This window comes from Oryx dammah, unplaced genomic scaffold (assembly GCF_014754425.2).
Source record: "Oryx dammah isolate SB20612 unplaced genomic scaffold, SCBI_Odam_1.1 HiC_scaffold_2, whole genome shotgun sequence".
NCBI classification, from domain to species: domain Eukaryota; kingdom Metazoa; phylum Chordata; class Mammalia; order Artiodactyla; family Bovidae; genus Oryx; species Oryx dammah.
The window spans coordinates 193,059,197-193,085,367 of record NW_024070186.1 but is presented as its reverse complement, the minus strand read 5'-3'; the positions used below and the strand labels follow the sequence as shown (position 1 = coordinate 193,085,367).

The 26,171-nt window shown below is 46.5% G+C and overlaps 1 protein-coding gene across 1 annotated transcript; it reads right to left on the bottom strand.

Annotated features, from left to right (window-relative positions):
* Positions 1–691: 691 nt before the first annotated feature.
* Positions 692–11,694, bottom strand: LOC120882868 (paired immunoglobulin-like type 2 receptor beta). Its single transcript, XM_040266708.1, is given in 9 exon segments — positions 692–933; positions 936–986; positions 989–1,040; positions 1,343–1,398; positions 1,472–1,521; positions 2,543–2,573; positions 5,578–5,772; positions 10,794–11,183; positions 11,495–11,694. Coding segments are annotated over 9 exon segments (921 nt in total). The 5' UTR covers positions 11,550–11,694; the 3' UTR covers positions 692–892.
* Between the last annotated feature and the right edge of the window lie 14,477 nt (positions 11,695–26,171).

Genomic DNA, 26,171 nt, shown 5'->3' with positions numbered 1-26,171 from the left:
AATCCCTTATGATTATACAGTGGAAGTGAGAAATAGATTTAAGGGACTAGATCTGATAGACAGAGTGCCTGATGAACTATGGACGGAGGTTCGTGACACTGTACAGGAGACAGGGATCAAGACCATCTCCATGGAAAAGAAATGCAAAAAAGCAAAATGGCTGTTTGAGGAGGCCTTACAAATAGCTGTGAAAAGAAGAGAAGCAAAAAACAAAGGAGAAAAGGAAAGATATAAGCATCTGAATGCAGAGTTCCAAAGAATAGCAAGGAGAGATAAGAAAGCCTTCCTCAGAGATCAATGCAAAGAAATAGAGAGAAACAACAGAATGGGAAAGACTAGAGATCTCTTCAAGAAAATTAGAGATACCAAGGGAACATTTCATGCAAAGATGGGCTCGATAAAGGACAGAAATGGTATGGACCTAACAGAAGCAGAAGATACTAAGAAGAGGTGGCAAGAATACACAGAAGAACTGTACAAAAAAGATCTTCACGACCCAGATAATCACGATGGTGTGATCACTCACCTAGAGCCAGACATCCTGGAATGTGAAGTCAAGTGGGCCTTAGAAAGCATCGCTACAAACAAAGCTAGTGAAAGTGATGAATTCCAGTGGAGCTATCTATTATGGTTCATTTTGTCAACTTCTGGAAGGACAGAAGTTGAAGGTGACATCAGCTTTCTCCTTAGGTGTGTTCAGGCAAATTGTACAGGTCCTTTTATTTTTGTGGTGAAAGGCTGGGAGGTTGAAGAGGAAATTGGGGCAGGGGGCTGTGTGACCCTCAGGTCCTTGGTGACTTTCAGCACCTGCAGGCCTCTGAGCTGTCTGTGTCTGGCCAGGGTGATTATGAGGAACTGAGATCCCTGTGTGCAGCTGAGTCAAAGGAGGTCCTCATTCAGCCCCACTCCTTAAGGTCTTTAAGACAGAGTAAGGGTCTCTTCCTGGGGTTCCCAGTGTGGAGGGGGGAGGGGAGGCACTGCTGAGTTGGTGAGGTCAAGCTGGAGAGGGTGAGGGAGGCATGGAGGACTTCACCATCATCCTGGGGGAGAAAGAAATAGGAGGGGTGAGACAGCAGAGGGGAAGGGGTCCCACCTCAGAGTCACGATCCCACAGCTGATGCCCCACTGACACCAGAGTCCCTCTGTCCATCCATCCCACCTCCTCCAAACTTCCCTCTCATCCTTTCAGGCCCTAACTGGACCTGCTTATGTTATTGTTGTGCTCTGGTTTTATATGTTGTCTTAGAAAAAAACTCAAGATGTACTGGAACCAGGTGACCAGGCAGCCAGGGTAGAGAAATGGGCAGGGGCTCCAGCAGTGAGGCCATCTCTAGGTCAGGACCAGGGTCTCAGGGGAGAGTGGGTGAGGCAGGGGAGAGAGGAGGATGCTGAGGGCACCTGTGTGGGGAGGGGGTGTGGGGAGGAGAAGGAAGACCCAGGTGAGAGTGGGGATGATGGCGGCAGGACTTACCTTTATTCCCAGTGTTCTCGTAATTCTCTTCCGTGTTTTTGAAGGACTCCCTGAGTGGGAACAGGAGGCCAGTGATGTGTCAGAGTCTGGGCAGAAAAGAGCTACCACCTGCCTCGGGCTGCTCCTCTCTCTGGGGGCTCTGTGACCTGCCTGGTCACACTCGCAGATGAAGGCAGAGGTTTGAGGCTCTCAGAGCGAGGCCGTCTGGACGGGGATGAGGGGCCGTTTGCAGTGTAGCCCCGTCCCTGAGAGTGACTGGGGTGGACTCTTGCAGAGAAGCGGCTTTACTGAGGGGAGCAGGGAGGAGAAGCAGGAGGGGGTGCCTGTCCTCTGTGGCAGCGCCTGGGTCCAAACCGGAGCGTGAGAACCAGGGAGCTTCTCTCTGGTCCGCTGGGCGGTGCTCAGGCCTTGGTCCCTGAGGAAACGCCATCTGGGGAGGGGTCCCGGGAGGACACTGTCAAGAGTCAGGAAGGCAAGAAAGGAGGGAGGGGCTGTGAGAAGGAAAAGCCTGGACGTGGCAGAGAGGATGAGAAAGGAAAGCGGTGGGTGGTGAGGAGGGTGAGAGGAAAGAAAGAGGAGCCGGGGCCAGAGGAGAGGGAGCCAGGCTGGGGGCCGCGAGGGAAGCCGCTCTGAGGAGAGACAGGGCGGAGCAGCCGGAGGCCCCGTGTCACAGGGCAAGGGACAGACTGGACGAGGAGCAAGAAAGGGGACAGAGCGTGGAGCAGGCGGGTGTGTTCTGGAAGGACGGTGTTCAAGGGGGAGACCAACCAGGATGAACAGAGGGAAAGGCTGAGACCTGGGGACGGAAGGGGGAAAGGCGGGTGCCAGAGACAAAGGGAGATGTTCTGGGAGAGAGTCAGAGAAAGTGCTGGGCCACGGCTCTGACTGTTCGAGGATCGGGAGCCTCAGGAAGTGAAGAGCCTGGCCTGTGGGGACTTGGTCGAGGATGTGGATGGAGGCCCAGGAGGGGAGGCCCGTGAAAGGCTCCCTGGTGCTGTGCTTGGGAGGAAACTTCTTGCTCATAAAATAGCACCGCCCCCACCCCCCCCATACTGGAGGAGAAGCGCTCACCTGGCTGGGGTCCTGGCTTCAGTCTGCACACCTGCAGGAGGACCAACAGCGAGTCACTGTGCCATCCACGGAGGCCTGTCTCCTCCCTGCCTCTCTGCCCGGTCCCCTCCCTGGGAAGGGCCTGGGACTCAGAGCTGACCGCCTCTGCCCCAGTGGTACCCTGAGGCTGCCCGCACCTGTGCTGCCTTGTCTGCCACACCAGTCAGGAGAGCAGCTCTTCCCACACCCAGAGCCCCATCACTCTCTGACACGGTGGTTTTGACCTCCCCCTGACTCACGCTACCTCAGGTCCACTCAGCCAAACCCTGGACTCATTTTCTTTCCTCTTTCTTTTAAATCACTGGGACTGAGAACTCTGACAGAGCAAACACTAGTATTTTTATGCTCAGCTATCTTTCCTTCCGGCTCTCTTCGGTCATCATCCCTCTGTACCTGTGCGAGACCTCACTGCACTCTTGTCCTGATGATCCACTCTCTCTCAAGTTACCCAAGCCCCCTGCTGAGCCCTCTCCTCTCCACCTGTGCCCTCTCATGGGCTCCCTGATCCCCTGGTCCCCCTGTGCTTCTGCCACACTTGCTGACACGTCTCCCATCGTGGATGCTCCCTGAGGCAGGGGATACTGTTTATTGCCCCATATCCACTCCTCCTTGTTCAGTTACAGAAACTTTTTATCTGGAGTGGCTGGGTGCGCCCCAACAGACAGATATAGGATCTACAGCTAAATCTAACCTGTAAGGGGCTTCCCGAACAGTCCAGTGGTTAAGAATCTGTCTTCCAATGCAAGGGACACAGGTTCAATCCCTGGGTGGCGGCGGTGGGGTGGGGTGGGGTGGGGTGGGGTGCAGGTAACTAAATTCCACAAGCTGCACAGGGCAACTAAGCCCGAGTGCCACGAGGAGAAAGCCTGTGGGCCACAACGAAGAACCTCCTCCCCCCACCCCCCAAAAAATGACAGCAACCATCATTTAAGTAAAAAAAAGTGTTTTAAATCTCACCAATAAGACATAAGGGGAAGTTGTGGGTAGGACTTGACAAAGGCTCTTTAAAAGGAGGACAGACAGCTGGGGAATAGTCTTTTTGTTCTTTCATCCTGATTGGATTCAGAAATAATGGCTGGAATTCTAGCAGCCATAATGAACCATGGTCTTCGGGAGAGAAGCCAAAATGCAGAACAGTGAACAGAAAGGTAGGAACCCCAGTGCTTATGGATGGCAGCTTCTGCCCCTGGCCCCACATTCTTTTATATGAGGGGAAAAAAGTGAACTCTGTGTTATTAACTTAACCATTCCTTCTGGATTTTGGTGCTAACAGCTGTACGCAAATTCTAACCAGTAATTCCCAAACGTTTCTAAACCTGTATGCTGTAATGCTGCTGGGGGAAGGCATAACTATGTGCAATGATGTTTTTACCCATTTGTGGTTTCTCATCTGAGCTGATCCTCAAATATCATTTTGCATTTCCACAGTGACTATGTCACATTTTCTCTTCATCTCTGACCCTCATCCTCACTCTCAGGAGACAACCACTGTGGTTTTCAGTCTGCAGAATTAAAAAATCAATTTGTATGTAGTTGAATTTATAAATATTTTTATTTATAGCTTTGGATATTTTGTCATACTTAGGCCAGTCATCTTCAACCCATGGTTGTAAAATAGTTTCACCTGCTTTCTACTAGCACTAGGGTTATTTTTTCCTCATTTATATCTTCAATTTTGGTGCAAATTATAAGGCAGGGAGCTAATATTATTCTTTCTTAGCTGTGACTCCATTATTCCAGAAATACTCATTCTTCCCTCTTGATTAGAAATGCTTCCTTTTAACCTACTAAATTTCTGCATATATTTGGATCTTTTTTTACCCTGCTTGTATCTGATTTTTCACTTTTATTCCATTTGTTTACCTATATAATCCAGAATTACATAATTTTAATTGTTGTAGCTTAACTATTAAGTGCTCATGCTCATATAGTGGTTACTCTATAAGCAGAATCTATTCTAAATGCCTTTTGTTTGTCATGACAACAGCAGGGAAGTACTGTTTTCATTCCCATTTTACCGATCAGTAAGTTCAGGCTCACAGCAGTAGTATTAGTGTGCCAGAGTTTACCAGGCCAGAGTGTGAAGCAGGATTTGGCTGCAGGAACACCCAGTTCTGTGCTGTTCAAGCTCTGAGCTTTACAATCTGACAGGGCTCATCACTCACTACAAATTTTAAAAATTATTCATGTATTAATTTTGCCGTGCCGCGTCTTGTTGCAACACACGAGATCTTTGTTTGTCATGCGTGATCTTCCTTGTGATGCACTGACTGTCTAGCGGGCGTGGGCCTCAGTAATTTTGGCCTGCAGGCTTAGTTGCTCTGCAGCATATGGGATCTTAGTTCTGCCACCAGGGATCAAACTTGCATCCCTGGCATTGCAAGGCAGATTCTTAACCACTGGACCACTAGGGAAGTTCCCATATAGCAAATTAAAAAAAATATATTTCAAATCAGTTTTGGAGTTTGTTGTGGCATAAATAGTTAATGCCTGTCGCCCTGTGGTCTCTTTCAGCTGTGAATGCATACATCCAAATTTCTGATGGGCATCTCTACTCAGATGCCACACAAACATAAACCATCCCAAACTCTAAGAATCATTCTTCTCTCCCAGTCATGGTCCTTGACCTCCTCTGCTCCCTAATTTACTTGGTGGCCTCACCATGGCCTCATTTGCCCAAGTTGGAAACGTGGGACTTATTCCCACTCCTTCACCCTCACACCAATGCAATCACCAAGTCATACTGGTTTTCTCTCTTAAACTTTTCCAGGATCTGGCCTCTCCCTCCATGCACACAGACATAGTAGGTCCCAAGCTTGATAACACACGAATGCCACCTGAGGAGGTCACTAAAAATGCAGATTCCCAAGCCCAGACCTCAGGTCTGGCAGGAACTTGTGTTTTAACTGAGCACCGCTGATCATCTGGTGCAGTAGGTTCTGAGAAACAGTGAGCTGGGAACCTTGGGGAGAGGTTAGGGGTCCCGGACCACTTACCTTTGCTTCTCTTCCACCAGAGGTACAGAGTCAGTCCTACGATTGGGATCTTGAGCAACACAATATTGGCCAGCGCCAACCCGACTATAGCTTCCATGGTTGGGGCCCACAGCTTGGAACTCTTTTTGCCCTCTGAGCCCCCGAGGCCAGCTGTGGTGGTGGTGGTGGTAGGACCCCAGGTGGTTGTCTCGCTGCCTGAAAAATATGCAAATTCTTCACTAAAGGGCTGGAGGTATCCGGGTGAAGCTGTCACATCTTGTTCCCTAGTTTGGGGAAAGGGGGGGTGGGGAGCAGGTCTCTGAAGCTCTCCCACAGGGAGTGGAGTAACAAGAGGTGATGCTGGAAGCTCTGAATCCTCTTCACTTCTTTTAAATCCTGACTCTACCACTGATCAGTGCTATGACCTCAGAACCTCATTTTACCACCTACCCATAGGTGAACTAAATCACAGGATAAAAATTATTTATTGTGGTAAAAGACACATAACATGAAAATTACTATTTTAACCATATTTAACTGTATAGTTCAGTGGTGTTAAGTACATTCACACTATTGTACAAGTCTCACCTCCATCCATCTCCTGAATTTTTCACCTTCATAAACTGAAGCTCTGTCCCCCCATTCTCCTTCCCCCGAGCCCCTGCCCCAGCAGTCTGCTTTCTGATTCTGTGAATATGACTGTTCTAGGGACCTCCTGTAAGTGGAATCAAACGGTATTTGTCTGTACCTAATGTATACTGGAATCCATTTCTAAGGTTAATTTTTAAGTCCCACCAATAGATTGTACCTCTTTTAATAGACAGTTGAAAAATTACTCAATACCCCACTAAAGGGAAGAAAATCCCAAATTCCAATGAAGTCTTCCGGTTAGTGTGGACCAAATTCATGTCCACTCTCATTAGAAATTAATAATAAAAGTGTAAATACCATCCCTCAACTAAGACTTTCAAATTTAAAAATTATTTAATTTTACTAACATATCAGATAAAAATGATAGGAATGCACATTAAAAACCCTACAAAACTAAAGCTTCTATAAACTTTCATTATTTTAAATGTGAAGATGTTTTAAATGAATGAAAGATTAGCATCCAAGAAACGAGTCACAAAAACAGCGAGGAGACAGCTCGAAGGACACTCGTAGTTTGAATGAAAACCTAGACTGGAGACATATTTAAGGAAATAGAACAGCAGAAGGAATAAAAAAATACAGAGAAAAACAAACCAGAAAGCAGACAAGACTCTTATAAATCTAACAGTGTCAAAAGGGTATTGAAATCATACATGCATTGAGAAAATCATTGAGAAACCTACAAAGCTCTGTGAAATGGCTGATTTCCTGAGACAAACACAAATTGAAAAGAATTTAAAAAGTAGTAAACTTTAATGGGCAGGCAAAGAAGAAATTGAGGACACTTTTAAAGAACAACCTATTGTAGAGATTTCAAGCTCAGAAGGTGTAATGGCTAAATTCTTGTGAAAATTCAAGGAGTGGATAATTCCCAGACAAAAGGTTCCAGAATATAGAAATACAGAAAATGATGCAATTCTAATTCCAAAACTTCCAGATGTACAGGCTGGGTTTTGAGGAGGCAGATCATGGAGAAAGCAAGGGAGTCCCAGAAAAACAGCTTCTTCAGGTTCATTGACTACACTAAAGCCTTTGATTGTGTGGATCACAACTAACTGTGGAAAATTCTTAAAGAGATAGGAGTTCCAGACCACCTTGCTTGTCTCTCAGAAACCTGTGTGCGGGTCAAGAAGCAACAGTTAGAACCTGACATGGAACAAATGGACTGGTTTGGAAAAATTGGAAAGGAGCACGACAAGGCTATGTAGTGTTACCCTCCTTATTTAACTTCTATGCAGAGTACATCATACGAAATGCCGGGCTGGATGAAGCACAAGCTCGAATCAAGATTGCTGGGAGAAATATCAACAACCTCAGATGTGCAGATACTATCACTCTAATGGCATTAAGTGCAGAGGAATTAAAGAGCCTCTTAATGAGGACGAACAAAAGACAAGAATGAAAAAGCTGGCTTGAAACTCAATATTAAAAAATCTAAGATCATGGCATCTGGTCCCATCACTTCATGGCAAACAAAAGGAGAAAAAATGAAAGCAGTGATAGATTTTATTTTCCTGGGCTCCAAAATCACTGTGGATGGTGACTGCAGCCATGAAATGAAATTTCCTTCCTTGCTCCTTGGAAGGATAGCTATGACAAACCTAGACAGCATATTAAAAAGCAGAGATGTCACTTTGCTGACAAAGGTCTGTATGGTCAAAGCTATGATTTTTCCAGTAGTCATGTACAGATGTGAGAGCTGGATCATAAAGTAGGCTGAGCAGTGAACAATTGATGCTTTTGAACTGTGGTGTTGGAGAACACTCTTGAGAGTCCCTTGGACTGCAAGGAGATCAAACCAGTCAGTCCTAAAGGAAATCAAGCCTGAATATTTGTTGTAAGGACTGATGCTTAAGTTGAAGTGCCAATACTTTGGGCACCTCACCTGATGTGAAGAGCCAACTCACTGGAAAAGACCCTGGTGCTGGGAAAGATTGAAGGCAGAAGGAGATAAGGGTGGCAGAGGATAAAATGGCTAGATAGCATGAGTGACTCAATGGACATGAATCTGAGCAAACTACGGGAGATAGTGGAGGACGGGGGAATCTGGCTTGCTACATTCCATGAGGTTGAAAAGAGTCAGACTCAACTTAGTTACTGGACAGCAACAAAAACATAAACCTTATGTTAATCTGCAATCATAATCTGGACTGCTTCATACCCTCCTTCAGGGATATTCAAATCAGCTCAGTTGCTCAGTCCTGTCCAACTCTTGGCAATCCCATGGACTGCAGCACGCCAGGCTTCCCTGTCCATCAGCAACTCCCGGAGCTTACTCAAACTCATGTCCATCGAGTTGGTGATGCCATCCAACCATCTCATCCTCTGTCATCCCCTTCTCCTCCTGCTTTCAACCTTTCCCAGCAGGGGTATTAAGGGTTCACATTTCTGACCCTTTAAGGGGGTTTGTGAGAGTTGGACTGTGAAGAAGGCTGAGCAACGAAGAATTGATGCTTTTGAACTGTGGTGTTGGAGAAGACTCTTGAGAGTCCCTTGGACTGCAAGGAGATCCAACCAGTCCATTCTGAAGGAGATCAGCCCTGGGTGTTCTTTGGAAGGACTGATGCTAAAGCTGAAATTCCTGTACTTTGGCCATCTCATGGGAAGAGTTGACTCACTGGAAAAGACTCTGATGCTGGGAGGGATTGGGGGCAGGAGGAGAAGGGGACAACAGAGGATGAGATGGCTGGATGGCATCACGGACTCGATGGACGTGAGTCTGAGTGAACTCTGGGAGTTGGTGATGGACAGGGAGGCCTGGCGTGCTGCGATTCATGGGGTTGCAAACAGTCAGACACGGCTGAGCGACTGAACTGAACTGAACTGAACTGAAGGGGGTTTGTAGCATGAATTGCCTTCCTCCTGGTTGTCCCCATTGCTGGCTTAGGGTTTAACTCCTGTGATCTCTTGAGTGAGTTACATACATCTATTTCCAGCTTCCCCAATTTTGTTTTTGTCCTCCTAGATCACAAATTTTTTGTTGTTGCTGGTTTTTGTCTTAAAAACTCCCTTCACTGTCATTCATTAGATTTTGAGAGGGAGTTGAGATAAACATGTGCATATAACTCTCCATCTTGGTCAAAACTTATGCTTTACTTTTACAACTTAAATTATAAAAAGTAAATATTCAAAAGATACTGTTACACACTAATAATAAAAACAAGAGAGGAAATTAGGGAATTAGAAAAAGAAGAAGAGGGATCTAAGGAGGCCAAAAACCTCTCAGAAAAGGTCATTTAAGGAAACATGGAGGAGACACAGGAAATATTCATCCAAGGCTGTCTCGGTGAATTCAGATTCTGAGTCACTATCTGTTTGCTTTGAAATCAGCATAGTGGTCAAGAAGAGGCAGTCGTGTTCCAAGGGAGGAGTCAGAGAGAATGCCCTTCCCAGCCCAGAGCAATCATCCCTTGTGGACACTGTTTAGAATTTTCAGCACAAGTGATTATATAAAGCAAACTATCTTAGTCAATCACTAGTTTTCTAAAAAGTTATAGACAACAACCCCCTTACTGCCTGTGACTGTCAGAGAGAACCCACCCCCGTTGCTCTGGAGACAAATAAATTGAGGTTAAATAAACTGAGGTTCAAGTTCCGACGGCCCATTGAGTGACAGAGGGAGATCTGTTAATGCGACATGTCCACTGTTAGGTTAGAAACACTCAAGACAAGGAGATGACAGGTCAGGAGATGAGGCTGAGAGGCTCACGGTTTAGAGAAGAGGTTCTGGGATTAAACCGGGGTCAAACCCCACCTGCACCAGGAGTGACAGGGCAGGTGTTTCCTGTCTGAGAACAGCAACAGGACCAACTGTTACATAGGGTCGTGGGGAAGGTCAGCTGCGGTGATGCTGCCCAGGTGTCCCCCCGGGATGCAGGGCACAGTCAGGGGAGCTGCCGGGCCTGCTGCCTCGTCATGACCAGGACAGAGGGGCACGGTCAGGGTGGACTCGGGGACAGGGCGACTGGAGCCACATGGGGGACGCTGGTGAGGAGAGAGGGAAGGAGGTGAAGGGGACGGAAGGAGGAGAAGGGGATGGAAGCTAGGAGAGGTGAGCCGAGGGAAGGATGGCTGAACGGATGTCCTGGGGTTCAGAGCAGAGAAGGAGGGGAGGTGGGAAAACAGGTGATGGGGACACGGGGCCCCTCGGCACCTGCTGTGTGTGTGGGCTGAGCTCATGGCTGTGGGGGGACAGACGTGGGGCAGCTGGGGCTCCACAGAGGACTCCGGACAAAGGGGAGGAGCCACACCCCGAGGATGTCAAGTCACCTGGAGGGCAGGGGGCCGGGTGCAGCCCAGCTTGGAGCAGGAAGGGAGGACAGCTGGGAGCACAGAGGGTGGGGGGGCCTGGGGTGGGGGAGGGGCTGGATCTGGACGGCAGAGTGGGGGTTGGGCAAGGGAGGTGGTCCTGGGTTGGGGAAGATTAAGGTGAAAAGGGTAAAGTTGGCAGAGCCCTAGGGAGGAGTAGGGGGTGGGCAGGGAGAAGAGTTTGAGAAAGGAGAGTCGGGAAGAGAGTGCCTGAGCCAAGCCTGGGGCCCAAGGCACCAGTGGCTTCCAAGAGCCTCAGGCAGGACAGCTGGACTCACGGCGGGTGATGGTGAGTTTGGTCCCCTTGATGGACTGCCACACCTGCTTGCCGTGTCTCAGTGTGTCCAACTGCACCCGGCAGAAGTACACAGACTGGTCGTCCCTCCGCAGGTTTGAGATCCGGAGGGAGCCGTTCTTCTCAGGCTCTGTCCAGTTCAGGGAGAGCCGGTTCTTAAAATTCTTATGGATGAACAGAGGGGTCGTGTTGTAGATGAACTCCCCAAGGAAGTGTTCCCATCTCCAGGATATTTTCATGTTGGGAACCTTGGCTAATTCCCAGGGGTGAGAGAAGGAGAAGGGGATGAGGATGGAGCCACCCTCTGGGGCTGAGAGATCCGTTGGTTGCTTCATCTCAAAGAAAGACTGTGGATTTCTTTGTGCCCAGTGACCTAGAGGAGGGAGGGAGAGACTCTGAAGCCACGAGGAGAGACACAGAAGGTGACCCCAGACCATTGGGCACCCTCACCTGCAGGGGGACATGTGACGGGGTAGGACTGGCCCTCTGGCCTGCGTGATCCCCTCTCCAGGCTTGGGGCAGGCAGGAGGGTGAAGGGTTGGTGGACTCAGCACTGTGGGACCCGCCCTTTGTTTATTGGGGGTGGGAGGCCTGGCTGGTTACCCCAGGGGACCCTTCTACACACACCCAGCCACAGCCCCTCCCCGGGGTCCCTGGCAGAGCAGGACAGTTCCGGCCACTCACCAGCCTGCAGAGACTCCAGCAGCAGCAGCAGGGGCAGAAGCAGGGGCAGCCCCATGGCCTTGCCCTCCTCCCGGGTGAGAAGACAGGCAGAGCCCTCAAGGCCAGACGGGAGGCCTTGGGGGGCCCCTGGGGGAGTCTCAGCACCAGGAGTGAGGACCAGGCTCCTTCAGAGGACGGAGGAGGGTGGGGGCCTTCCCCAAACCCGCCCACCCCGACAGTGACGGGCACTTCCTTTATCAACTGGCTTCTTCTTTTCCATTGTTGCAAAAGGGCCTCCCTGTGGTCAGTGCTCAGGGAGCCACGATCTGGGGCTCCCCGCCCCCGTCTTCACGCTGAGGGGCTGGTCCTGACCTGCGCCCGCTGGGCCTCGTCCCCCTCAGCTCCTGCCTGCCCCCCTCACATCTCCCTGGCCTTCGGTCTCTGTGTCTCCCCTTGTCTCTGCTTGTCTGAGTGTCTCTCCTCCCAGGGGAAGGGGCGGCAGCAGGACCAGCTGAGGCTCCTTCAGGGAGAGGTGGGGGCCGAGTCCCTGCCCAGCTGCAGCCCCTCAGGGAGGAGCAGGGGGGAGCCGCTGGCGGTCCAGCTCCGCCCGCCTCAGACACGGGGGCGCCAGCCCGCTCTGGGCCCCTCTCCCTCCAGGCAGGGGCTCCCCTGCAGTGCCTCCCCCCTCAGTCTTCAGGCGGAACCAAGGTCCACCAGGCCCCTCCCACCCTGATGCTCGCTGTGTGCCCTCTCACACCCACCCTGAGGGGAGAAGTCATGGGTCATCCTGGTGACAGTCCCTGGGATCATCTCTGAGGGAGACACTGCCAGCTGTGACTGGGGGTGGGTGGGCTGAGAGACTGGGGGCTGGTGATCTTGGTGACCCCAGGGCTGCCTGTGAAGGAGGCTCCGCTCACGACCTCCATGATGAGCTTGGCATTATGTACTGAACGGACCATGGTGGTGGGAAGACACGGTTTTGACTTCCTTTCTCCTTTTCTCAGTTCCCCCCACGCAGTCCTAGTAGATTTTTCCACACTTCTCTCGTGGCCAGCCAGGCAGCTGTGCTATCTCTATGTACCTGTGTTTCCAGGCGGGAGAGGACAGATTCTGTGCTTCCATGGAACCCTCTTATCTGACTCAGCCCTAAACATGCTTTTTCTCACTTCCAGCTTTAGGACGTTCTTTGGTGGATGCATCCTTATATCCCTTTTATCCCTGGGGGAAACTGAGACACAGACCTTAATGTCATAGAGAGTCCCCAACTCTCCCATTCCTATCGGGGGAAGGGAAGATGAATTCCTGTTATCAATTCAGCCCAAACATCTTCAAGATCCACAGAGAGGTCACCTTGAAGGCTCTTGCTTCCTCCAGGACTGGACTTGGACCACACTCATGTCTGTCTGCCTTGTGAACTTGGCTCTTACCCAAGACTGCCCCTCCCCCATCAATCACCCCCAGTTAACCTCCTTCATGTCCCCTTCCTCCCACAGCCCAGGCTAGAGGGGGTCATTCATCGTGCTCCATTCAGCTGGCCACTTCTCAGGGTCTGGGGAAACAAAGGCAGGAGGGATGTGAGCAAGGTCCGGGCCCGGATGAGGCAGGACACATGAGGCACAGAAAGACGACAAGAGGTTCTCCGAAGGACAGGGACAGAGGAGAGAGGAGGGTCAAGGTCTTGGTCCCTACTCTCTCCCATGGACGGTCTGTGGGCCTCTGCTGACATCAGCACCCTTTATTTCCTCTTGTTTTCCCTGGGGAAGGAGCCCAGAGAAGGCTTGTCCTGCCTTGGTTGGGTGCAGGCGTGCAGTCAGCCCTCAGGGACCTACAGTCCAGCTGGGAAGGGAAGACCCACAGCATGAAACAAGCAAAGGGAGACCCAGGCCCCACAAAGTTAATGTTGAAACAGGCAGGAATGGCATCTCCCACGTACTGTGTGCTGGGTGCCTTGTACTCACATTGACTGTGTTTTCTTATTCACTGTGTTCCTGATGCTCTGACATCTGGGGCCTCAGTGACCAGGGAGAGACTGTCCCTGCCAGGGCTGCCAGTTCTTAGAAGAGCAATGGATGTGCCCAGGAGCTCACCTGTCAAATACAAACCAACCAGTCCAGAGCCCATGCTCCCCACCATTTCCTCCATTTGGCTCTTATGCTCCGTGAGGCCCATATTCTTCTGCCTTATTCACTCCAGGGCCAGGTACCAGGTTACCAGTGAGAGCCCCTAATCCCCAGAGCCTGCAGATGTTGTTCAAACCAGCCAGTCCTAAATCTCCCTGCTCTCCCTTGCCTGTCTTTCTCAAAGAGCCTACAGCAAGGCCTCCTGCCCATGATTCCCCCTTCCTCTCTCTGCTTCCTGACTGATCCTGGTGCTTCCATTCATCGAGTGATGGGCATCTCATTTTTAAGGAGTTGCGAATATAAACTGCTTCCTTAATAACAGTTATTTGTGTGCTTTTCTTAGCATACCTTTTTAAAACAGATCCAGGTTTTATTTTAAAAGAAAAATATTTTATATTAGTATTTTAATAATATCAATGTAAGTCCTAAAATTATACAACTGAAGAAAAAGAAGACAGGAGAAAGTCATTGAGATCTTGGGTTAGGCAGAGATTTCTTATATTCACGGCCCAAAGTATGACCCATAAAAGAAAATATTTAAGAATTAGGGTTCATCGAAATGAACAACTTCTCTTAACTCTCCCACCAACCCCAGGAGGTAGGCAGGGTCTATTTTGATCCTCATTTTGTGCGGGACGAAACTTGGGTCCCAGGTGAGACTATGAGATTCAACCGAAGTCACACTGTATGTGAATGTCGGTGGTGGCGTTGGTTCTGAACCCAGAGCCCATGCTCCTGACCACTTCCCCATGCAGTGACAAAGATCAGCAGCCCTCTGGCCACATTAACAACCAACGCTTCCCTTTTCTGTACTGTCTTCCTGCTACACACGGAGATGCCTGAGGATCTAATGGGACAGTGGCTCAGGGGGCTTTGGGTCCTTGTCACCCAGCACAGGGTGCGGGGTAGTTGGTGCTGACCTGAAGTTTATGGAAAGAAGGAGAGATCTTTAAAGGACGGGTATCGGTGTGACGATCCATGTAGCTATCCAGGCCGTGTGCAGAGCCCTCTGTGTTATCCTGTCCTCACTGGCCCCGCCAAGGGAGGTCCTGTTACTACCCCCACTTTGCAGAAGCTCAGAGGAGGGAAGTCCTCTGCCCCGCAGTGGGCTCCAGAGCCTGCATCTGCAGTCCCTGCCTCTGCCACACTCACAAGGCTCAGCTGCGTGCGACTAGGTTTCCTCACGTCACTAGCATGCGTTTCAGCTCCTGATCCACTGACAGACGCTGCTTGGGCTTCCAGGAGATGAGAACAGAGGGCGAAGAACTGGGGAGTAAAGGCTGACCCCTGACCTTGCTGAGCTTCCGGGCTGGGAGAAGTGAAGGGCAATCACAAGAGTGGGACCAGGGGATTGTTGTCTGCACTTCCCCTCAGAGCAGCGTGCTGGTGCGTGTTCGCCAGTTTTCAGAAAGGGTGTCCTGATTTGTAGGCTTTTACAGTTTCCATGTGTAAATACTCCCACAGAGTCAAGTTAACTATTGTGTGGACTGACTGTGTCCCCCCGACCCCAAATTCATATGTTGAACCCCTAACCCCTCCGTGTGTATTTGGAAAGGAGGGCCCTAAAGAAATACTGGAGGTTGAATAAGGTCATGAGGAGGGGGCCCTGGCCCAATAGGATCAAGTGTCCTCGTCAGAAGTGAGCCCAGAGCAGCCCCTACACTCAGAGGCCATGTGAACACATGGCAAGAAGGCGGCCGCCTACACACCAAGGGGAAGAGCCTCAGAGTGAGACCTGCCTTGTGAGCACCAGAGTCTTGGGCTTCCCACCCTCCAGAACTGTGGAAATCAATGTCTCGTTTTTAGCCACCCTGTCTGTGGCATTTTGCCCTGGCAGCCTAAGCGGGTAATACAGCCACCAACGGGAAGTCGCTGGACGTGAGTCGGGAAGCAATGTGCAGTATGTGCCACATGCAGCCTCCCACCACGCAGGTACAGTAAGCAGCGCAGCAACCTCGAAAGCATAGAAAGTAGAGGAATATGATGGAGTAAGTAGGCAGGCATGAGCATCCCTCATTTTTAATATGATTTGTTTAATTGTAGGGCTTGCCCGTTGGCACTAGTGGTAAAGAACCCGCCTGCCAATGCAGGAGACTTGAGACGCGGGTTTGATCCCTGGGTCGGGAAGATCTCCTGGAGGAGGGCATGGCAACCCACTCCAGTATTCTTGCCTGGAGAATCTCATGGACAGAGGAGCCCAGTGGGCTACAATCCATGGGGTCACACAGAGTAAGACATGACTGAAGTGACTTAGCACGTGCACACATTTAATTGTAAGTTCATTTTTTTTCTTGATTAAGATTTTTTATGTAAAATACACCTAGCAAAAATGGCAACCGACTCCGGTGTTCTTGCCTGGAGAATCCCAGGGATGGGGGAGCCTGGCGGGCTGCCGTCTATGGGGTCGCACAGAGTTGGACACGACTGAAGCGACTTGGCAGCAGCAGCAGCATAAAATTTACCATTTTCACCATTTAAGTGGCATTAAGCCACGTTGTATAGGTACTATTCAATTTTTAATAAGGCTGTGTTTAACAACTGGCTTTCAACATTCCCACAAATTTAACAATCAGCTCCAGCACCTCCCTGTCAACATGGTCTCCCCACCAATCCTTAGGTTGGTTGACAAATTTAGGATAAAAAGCCATGAAATTATCTTGTTTATGTGCATTTCAAAGTATTCAAATTTATGATGAATTATGATTGACATAAAAATCCTCTTTTTTCTTCCTCTTCCCCTTTTCTTCCTCCCTCTCTCCCAACCTCTCTTTCTTTCTTTATAATATCTTTTTAAGTAAACTCTCATTCTGAACAGCTGAGTGAGAGTTGCTTACAAGGCGTGATTGGCAAATGGATCTCAGTCAAGGTCCTGGACCCCAGATACAGTTCATCTCAGCCCACAAAATGTCATGTCGTTGCATGTCGCTGGCCCCTCATGTTTATCTGTTTTTGGTTTAAGACAACAGAAATTTGTTCCGTCACAATTCTGGAGGCCAGAATCCACAGTCACAAGGCTAGCAGTGCCATATGCCTCCCAACAGCACATGGGAGGAAGATGCTTCCCAGCCTCTTCCAGCTGCTGGTTCTTCCAGCGTCCTCAGCATTCCTCGGATGGTGTCTGAACGTTGGGAGAGACCCATGAAGTAGCGCCCCCCACACAGCTCTGGCTCCGCCCCCTCAGGGTGCGGGTCCCGAGCAGACTTGCTGGACTGGCGTGGCCCACCGCCCTGTCTCCAGCGTTAGCTGGTGGCCCAGTGGTAAAGAAGCCGCCTGCCTATGCAGGAGACGCAAGTTCGATCCCTGAGTCAGGAAGATCCCCAGGAGAAGGAAACAGCGCACCCCAGTATTCTTGCCTGGGAAATCCCACGGACAGAGGAGCCTGGCGGGCTACCATCCATGGGGCCGCAGAAGAGTCGGACACAACTCAACAACTGAACAACAGCACCCTGCCCACCCCTTCTCTAAGCACCCCTTTCTTCGGCTCTCTTCAACTGCCTTCATCTGAGAGAGCCACCTGGGTCCAGCCAGGATCCCCCCAACTTCATGACAGAGTCTGAATTCACCGTTGGCCAGTGTGTGGTAGGTAGAGAGAGAGGTGCTCCGATTTTTGTCTTATTTGTTGCTGAAAACCCTCGCTGCACGAGAGAGAGCACAATGTAGGCTGGAAAGTGTGGGCAGGAAGGAAAGGGCCCTGGCGCCTCCTGAAGAAATGGCGGCTGAATTTCTTCCTTCTCGGACCTGGAGCGCACGGGGTACGGCAAACGCGCCCGACTGTGACAGGCAGCCCGGGATGCCGGCGGCGGAGCCCAGCGGGTGCTCTGCCCTGGGGCCTGTAGCGCTCCAGCGTGGATGCTCCTGGTCACAGGCTTGCAGGGGTCTCTGCGCCCATCGGTGACTCAGGGAGCCAGGCTCCTTCGGTCTCACCTTCTCTGGTTCCTTCGTGTCCTCTCTGTTCACCTGGCAGATGGGAGACAGAGCTTGGAGGGCTGCTCGGGGGAGCCTGCACCACTTCCTGTGGAGGTTACACACTTCACTTCCTTCCACACTGCATCAGCCAGGGATCAGTGCCTGACCCCAGTGTGTGTGTAGAGACGCTGGGAAATGTGTTTAGATGTGGGAACAGGATTAGGGTGAGGCGGGCGGAGCACTCAGCCCAGACTGAGGGTTTCAGGGATGCCAAAGAACTCAGTAGGCTTTGGGTGTCTTACTGATGCTTGCTTCCATTAAAGCCAGGGCTTCAGATTATAATAAATTCTGGTTTTGGTATAAATAGAAACTTTAAACTTAAAATACTGTGAGTTTTAATAGACCTTTTCAGTTTTTCAATATTTTTTCAACTCTTCAGTATTCTGTTAAGAATTATCCATTAAATATAGCTGATGGACTTCCCTGCCTGCTCTGTGGTTAAGACTGCCTGCTTGCACTGCAGCGGGTGAAGGTGTGATCCCTGGTTGGGGAACCAAGATCCCACCTGCCATGGGGTGTGTCCAAGACAATATTTTTTCAAAGCACATGAAAGCGTGTACCTCAAGGCCCACACTCCTGTGTGTCTGGCAGGAAAGGGAGCTAGATCTTAAGGAACACATAAGAGTCTCTGCCAAACCCCACACTTTATGACTATTGAAAGCAAAATTATAAAATTTGTTGGTGGGATTTTCCATGATTATAGGTTTAATACATACGATAATTACCACAAAAAGTGAACGGTAAAGAAAACTCTATGGTTGTGAGGTGTCTTCGTGTCACTTAAAATAGTAAAATATTAATTTTAAGTAAACTAAAAAATTAAGTACATATTATCATCTTAGAGCCCAAAGTATTCTCATCCTTTACTTATTTCATCTTTCTCCTTTTTTATTTTTTGGCCTCGACACACCAAATGTGGGATCTTAGTTCCCTGTCCAGGGATCGAGCCTGTGCCCCATGCACTGGAAGCAGCCTTAACCACTGGACTGCCAGGGGAATCCCTCATCTTTCTTTGATCACAAATGCCTTTAACTTAGGACACTTTCCTCTGCATACACGCTCACTGTGGGCAAGGTCTTGATGACATGTTGTCCTTCTTACTGCTTCCTGAGAGGTTTGTTGTTTCTCTCTTTTTTTTTTTTTAGTATTATTTATCATTTTATTTATACTTTCATTTCCTTAAAACATAGTAACTGAGTTTAGTCCCTGGAAATACATAAAAGAATGGGATATTCTGATGTTTTTACAATGAAAAATACCAGTTTTATTCATTAATGCTCTCCGTAAGACTTCAGTCAAATAATAATTAATTAAAGAAAAAAAACACAGCTTATTCATTTGATGTGTAACAAAGAACAAAAGCATAATCCAATAATTGTTGTTCTTCCCTGCTGCACCCAAAGGTACAAATTTGTTAAGACCAGAGTAAGAAATGAACTTGCAAGAATTCCAATCTGAACCACAGAAAAAACATCCAAAAGTCCGCCAGAGGATGAGGCACTGCCCATAGGTGATAATATGGGAGGAAGCTAGGAAGACAAGGATGTAGACCCTGATATTTCTTTTTTTTTTTTTTTACATTTACTGTGTACTTTATTATTTATTTTTTATTATACTTTTTATTTTTTATTTTTATTTTTTAAATTTATTTATTTATTTATTTTTAATTTTTACTTTACAATTCTGAACAACAGAATTGTTGTTTCTCTTTTAATTTCTTTTTAATCCCAGAGTTATTTAAGAGTGTGTCTCTTCATTTCCTGGCTTCCCTGATGGCTCAGCAGTAGAGAATCCATCTTCCAAGGCAGGAGATGCAAGAGACATGGGTTTGATCCCTGGATCAGGAAGATCCTCTGGAAGAGGAAATGGCACCCCACTCCAGTAGTCTTGCCTGGAAAATCCCATGGACAGAGGAGCCTGGCGGGCTACAGTCCATGGGGTCGCAAAAGAGTTGGACATGACTTGGTGAATAAACAATGAGAACAAAACAACTCTTCATTTCCCAGGATATGTAGCTAAGATTTTTTGGTCCCATTAAAACAAAAAGTCAGCCTCATGAACGGTGTGTAGTTCTATGATTTTGGTATACTACATTATTAGGTTTTAATACTTGTGGTAAAATATACACAACATAAAATTTTACATTTTAACCCTTTTTTAGTGTACAACTCAGTGGCATTCTTACACTCACAATGTTGTACAACCATCACCACTACCTCTTTACAAATTTTCCATTATGCCATACAAAAACTTCCTTCTTTTGCATGTAGATATTCAGTTCTCCCAGCACCATTTAGTAGAGAAAACTTGTGTAGTTTTTAGTGGTTGCTCTAGGATAATAATATGTGTACTTAATTTTTCAGTTTAGTTAAAATTATTTTACCATTTCATGTACACCTCACAACCATATCTCTTCTATTCACCTGGATAATTACCATTTTTGTCACCCAGGGATCCAGACCCTGAAGTTCCAAGTTTTCCTCTGATTTCATTTCTCTTTCCTATGAAGAACTTCCTTTAGCATCTCTTTTAGGGCAGGTTTACTGGCCATGAGTCCATTCAGTTTTTCTCTATTTGAGAACACCCATTTCATCTTCATTACTGAAGGATGTTTTTGCTGGAGGTGGAATCTAGGTTGACAGCGCTTTTCATTCGCACTTTGAACATGCAGTTCTGCTGTCTTCTGTCCTCCACGGCTTCTGATGAGAAATCTGCGGTCATTTGAATCACTGTCCCCCGTGTGTAGTGCTTTGTGATTCTCTGACAACCTGCAAGATTTCTCTGTCTTTAGTTTTCTCTGGTTTGATTATGATGTGTCTGGATATGGTTTTCTTTGAGTTTGTCCTCTCTGGAGTTCACTGAGCTTCTTACATCTTTAAATTGATCTCTTTCGAGCATTTGAGAAGTTTGCAGCCATTGTTGGTTCAAGTGTTTTCTTCTGCATCGATCCCTTTCTCCTCTGCTTCCAGAATTCCAGTGACACATGTGTTAGACCTTTGTATATTGTCCCCTAGGTCTATAGGCTATGTTCATTTTTATAAATCTTATTTTTCCTGGCTCTTCAGGTTGGATAGTTTCTTTTGATCTATTTTTAAGTTTACTGACTCTTTCCTCTGTTATCTCCATTCTGCTACTGAACTCTTCCAGTTAGCTTTTTGTTCCAGCAAGATCCTGTTTGTCAACTTGAATGTTTTCATTTGGCTCTTATGGATTTTATTTTCTGCTGAGAATGTCTGTCTTTCTATTCATTTCAAGACTGTTCACCTTTATTTCGTAGAGCAAGGTTGTCATCGCTGTGTTAAAGTCTTTGTCTAGCAATTCCAACATCTGTGTCATCGAGGTGGGTGTGCCTTGTGGGTTGCTGAGATTTTTCTCTTTATTTCTACCTCCAGTAATTTTCCTTTATATCCTGGACATTGTAACTATTGTTCTATGAGATGCTGGGTCCTGTTACAATCTTTTGGAGAGTGTTGATTTCTGTTTAGGCAATGAGTTGCCCTGAGTCTTTAGCCCAGAGTCCCAACATGCCTGGTGTGGGCTGTGGTTCCAAAGCCATTTCCATTTTCAAACACTTGGCTGTGGAGTTTGTCCTGTGTGTGCACCCACCCCCTTCCTCTCCTTCACCCACTTCCTCTCCTTCACTCCCTGCCCCTCCACTGCCCACGAGCCACCCTGGGACTGGGGTGGGGGTCTACATCACAGTTTAGTTCTCAAAGCCTTTAGTATGTTCTTTAGGATCAGTTCCATTGATGTTTGTCTTGGGTGAGAAATTGGGACTCCATATGCAACTGATGGAATCCCTCTTTCAAGCTTCTTCCTCTTAGAGATAGAAAGCCCAGGTTTTAGCTTCCTCATCACTTCTTACATGCACTTTCTGTGACTGCATCTGCCTTTCAGGGCAACAGTGAGAGGGAGGGGAGAGAGAAAAGCAAGGGAGTTCCTCTCAGGCTCCTTCAACCACAGGGTCTCCCTTTCTTAGTTTCTGTGGTCAGGGAGAAGAGTTGGGTTTTTTTTTCTCTCTCTCTCTCCTAGTTTTTCTTTTCTTTTTTAAATATAAATTTGTTTATTTTAATTAGAGGCTAATTACTATACAATATTGTAGTGGTTTTGCCGTACATTGACATGAATCCACCATGGGTGTACATGTGTTCCCCATCCTGAACCCCTCTCCCACCTCCCTCCCCATCCCATCCCTCTGGGTCATCCCAGTACACCAGCCCTGAGCACCCTGTCTCATGCATTGAACCTGGACTGGCAATTCGTTTCACATATGATAATATACATATTTCAATGCCTTTCTCCCAAGTCATCCCACCCTTGCCCTCCTCCACAGAGTCCAAAAGACTGTTCTATATATCTGTGTCTCTTTTGCTGTCTCACATATAGGGTTATCATTACCATCTTTCTAAATTCCATATATATGCATTAGTATATTGTATTGGTGTTTTTCTTTCTGGCTTACTTTTGTGTATAATACTCTGTATAATAGGCTCCAGTTTCATCCACCTCATTAGAACTGATTCAAATGTATTCTTTTTAATGTCTGAGTAATAGTCCATTGTGTATATGTACCACAGCTTTATTATCCATTCGTCTGCTGATGAACATCTAGGTTGCTTCCATGTCCTGGCTATTATAAACAGTGCTGTGATGAACATTGGGGTACATGTGTCTCTTTCAATTCTAGTTTCCTCAGTGTGTATGCCCAGCAGTGGTGGGACTGCTGGATCATAAGGCAGTTCTATTTCCAGTTTTTTAAGGAATCTCCACACTGTTCTCCCTAGTGGCTGTACTAGTTTGTGTTCCCACCAACAGTGTAAGAGGGTTCCCTTTTCCCCACACCCTCTCCAGCATTTATTGCTTGTAGACTTTTGGATAGCAGCCATTCTGACTGGCATGAAATGGTACCTCATTGTGGTTTTGATTTGCATTTCTCTGATAATGAGTGATGTTGAGCATTTTTTCATGTGTTTGTTAGCCATCTGTATGTCTTCTTTAGAGAAACGTCTGTTTAGTTCTTTGGTTCATTTTTTGATTGGGTCGTTTATTTTTCTGGAATTGAGCTGCAGGAGTTGCTTGTATATTTTTGAGATTAATTCTTTGTCAGTTGTTTCATTTGCTATTATTTTCTCCCATTCTGAAGGCTATCTTTTCACCTTGCTTATAGTACTCTCGCCTGGAAAATCCCACGGACAGAGGAGCTTGGTGGGCTGCAGTCCATGGGGTCGCTAAGAGTCGGACATGACTGAGCGACTTCACTTTCACTTTTCACTTTCATGCATTGGAGAAGGAAATGGCAACCCACTCCAATGTTCTTGCCTGGAGAATCCCAGGGACGGGGAGCCTGGTGGGCTGCCGTCTATGGGGTCGCACAGAGTCAGACACGACTGAAGCGACTTAGTAGCAGCAGCAGCAGCAGCATAGTTTCCTTTGTTGTGCAAAAGCTTGTAAGTTTAATTAGGTCCCATTTGTTTATTTTTGCTATTATTTCCAATACTTTGGGAGGTGGGTCATAGAAGATCCTGCTGTGGTTTATGTCGGAGAGTGTTTTGCCTATGTTTTCCTCTAGGAGTTTTATAGTTTCTGTTCTTACATTTAGATCTTTAATCCATTTTGAGTTTATTTTTGTGTATGGTGTTAGAAAGTGTTCTAGTTTCATTCTTTTAGAAGTGGTTGACCAGTTTTCCCAGCACCACTTGTTAAAGAGATTGTCTTTTCTCCACTGTATATTCTTGCCTCCTTTGTCAAAGATAAGGTGTCCATAGGTGCATGGATTTATCTCTGGGCTTTTGATTTTGTTCCATTGATCTATATTTCTGTCTTTGTGCCAGTACCATACTGTCTTGATGACTGTGGCTTTGTAGTAGAGCCTGAAGTCAGGCAGGTTGATTCCTCCAGTTCCATTCTTCTTTCTCAAGATTGCTTTGGCTATTTGAGGTTTTTTGTATTTTCATACAAATTATGACATTATTTGTTCTATGAAAAATACCATCGGTAGCTTGATAGGGATTGCGTTGTATCTACAGATTGCTTTGGATAGTATATTCATTTTCACTATATTGATTCTTCCAATCCGTGAACATGGTATATTTCTCCATCTATTTGTGTCCTCTTTGATTTCTTTCACCAGTGTTTTATAGTTTTCTATATATAGGTCTTTTGTTTCTTTAGGTAGATATATTCCTGAGTATTTTATTCTTTTCATTGCAATGGTGAATGGAATTGTTTCCTTAATTTCTCTTTCTGTTTTCTCATTGTTAGTGTATAGGGATGCAAGAGATTTCAGTGTGTTAATTTTATATCCTGCAACTTTACTATATTCATTGATTAGCTCTAGTAATTTTCTGGTGGAGTCTTTAGGGTTTTCTATGTAGAGGATCTTGTCATCTGCAAACAGTGAGAGTTTTACTTCTTCTTTTCCAATCTGGATTCCTTTTATTTCTTTTTCTGCTCTGATTGCTGTGGCCAAAACTTCCAAAACTATATTGAATAGTAGTGGCAAGAGTGGGCACCCTTGTCTTGTTCCTGACTTTAGGGAAAATGCTTTCAATTTTTCACCATTTAGGATAGTGTTTGCTGTGGGTTTGTCATATATAGCTTATATTATGTTAAGGTATATTCCTTCTATTCCTGCTTTCTGGAGGGGTTTTTATCATAAATGGATGTTGAATTTTGTCAAAGGCTTTCTCTGCATCTATTGAGATAATCATATGGTTTTCATCTTTCAATTTGTTAATGTGGTGTATTACATTGATTGATTTATGGATATTGAAAAATCCTGCATCCCTGGGATAAAACCCACTTGCTCATGATGTATGATCTTTTTAATATGTTGTTGGATTCTGTTTGCTAGAGTTTGTTAAGGATCTTTGTATCTATGTTCATCAGTGATATTGGCCTGTAGTTTTCTTTTTTTGTGGCATCTTTGTCTGGTTTTTGTATTAGGGTGATGGTGGCCTCATAGAATGAGTTTGGAAGTTTACCTTCCTCTGCAAATTTCTGGAAGAGTTTGAGTAGGAACATAGCCCTTCAATATACAGGCTGCCCAAAGTCACACCAAACCCATTGACATCTCAAAACTCACTACTGGATACTTCATTGCACTCCAGAGAGAAGAAATCAAGCACCACTCACCAGAACACCGACACAAGCTTCCCTAACCAGGAAATCTTGACAAGCCACCCATCTAACCCCACCCACAGCAAGGAACCTCCACAATAAAGAGGAACTACAAACTGCAATAATAAGGAAAGGCCACCCCAAACACAGCAATGTAAACAAGATGAAAAGGCAGAGAAATACTCAGCAGATAAAGGAACAAGATAAATGCCCACCAAACCAAACAAAAGAGGAAGAAATAGGGAATCTACCTGATAAAGAATTCCGAATAATGATAGTGAAAATGATCCAAAATCTTGAAAACAAAATGGAGTTACAGATAAATAGCCTGGAGACAAGGATTGAGAAGATGCAAGAAATGTTTAACAAGAACCTAGAAGAAATTAAAAAGTCAATATATAATGAATAATGCATTAAATGAGATCAAAAACACTCTGGAGGGAACCAACAGTAGAATAACAGAGGCAGAAGATAGGATAAGTGAGGTAGAAGATAGAATAGTAGAAATAAGTGAAGCAGAGAGGAAAAACGAATTAAAAGAAATGAGGACAAACTCAGAGACCTCTGGGACAGTGTTAAATGCCCCAACATTCGAATCATAGGAGCCCCAGAAGAAGACAAAAAGAAAGACCATGAGAAAATACTTGAGGAGATAGTAGTTGAAAACTTCCTAAAATGGGAAAGGAAATAGTCACCCAAGTCCAAGAAACCCAGAGAGTCCCAAACAGGAGAAACCCAAGGCAAAACACCCCAAGACACATATTAATCAAATTAACAAAGATCAAGCACAAAGAACAAATATTAAAAGCAGCAAGGGAAAAACAACAAATAACACACAAGGGGATTTCCATAAGGATAACAGCTGATCTTTCAACAGAAACTCTTCAGGCCAGAAGGGAATGGCAGGACATACTTAAAGTGATGAAAGTGAAAAACCTACAGCCCAGGTTACTGTACCCAGCAAGGATCTCATTCAAATGTGAAGGAGAAACCAAAAGCTTTACAGACAAGCAAAAGCTGAGAGAATTCAGCACCACCAAACCAGCTCTCCAACAAATGCTAAAGGATCTTCTCTAGACAGAAAACACAGAAAGGGTGTATAAACTCAAACCCAAAAGAACAAAGTAAATGGCAACGGGATCATACTTATCAACAATTACCTTAAATGTAAATGAGTTGAATGCCCCAACCAAAAGACAAAGACTGGCTGAGTGGATACAAAAACAAGACCCCTATATGTGTTGTCTATAAGAGATCCACTTCGAAACAAGGGACACATACAGACTGAAAGTGAAGGGCTGGAAAAAGATATTCCACGCAAATAGAGACCAAAAGAAAGGAGTAGTAATACTCATATCAGATAAAATAGACTTTAAAATAAAGGCTGTGAAAAGAGACAAAGAAGGACACTACATAATGATCAAAGGATCAATCCAAGAAGATATAACAATTATAAATATATATGCACCCAACATAAGAACACTGCAATATGT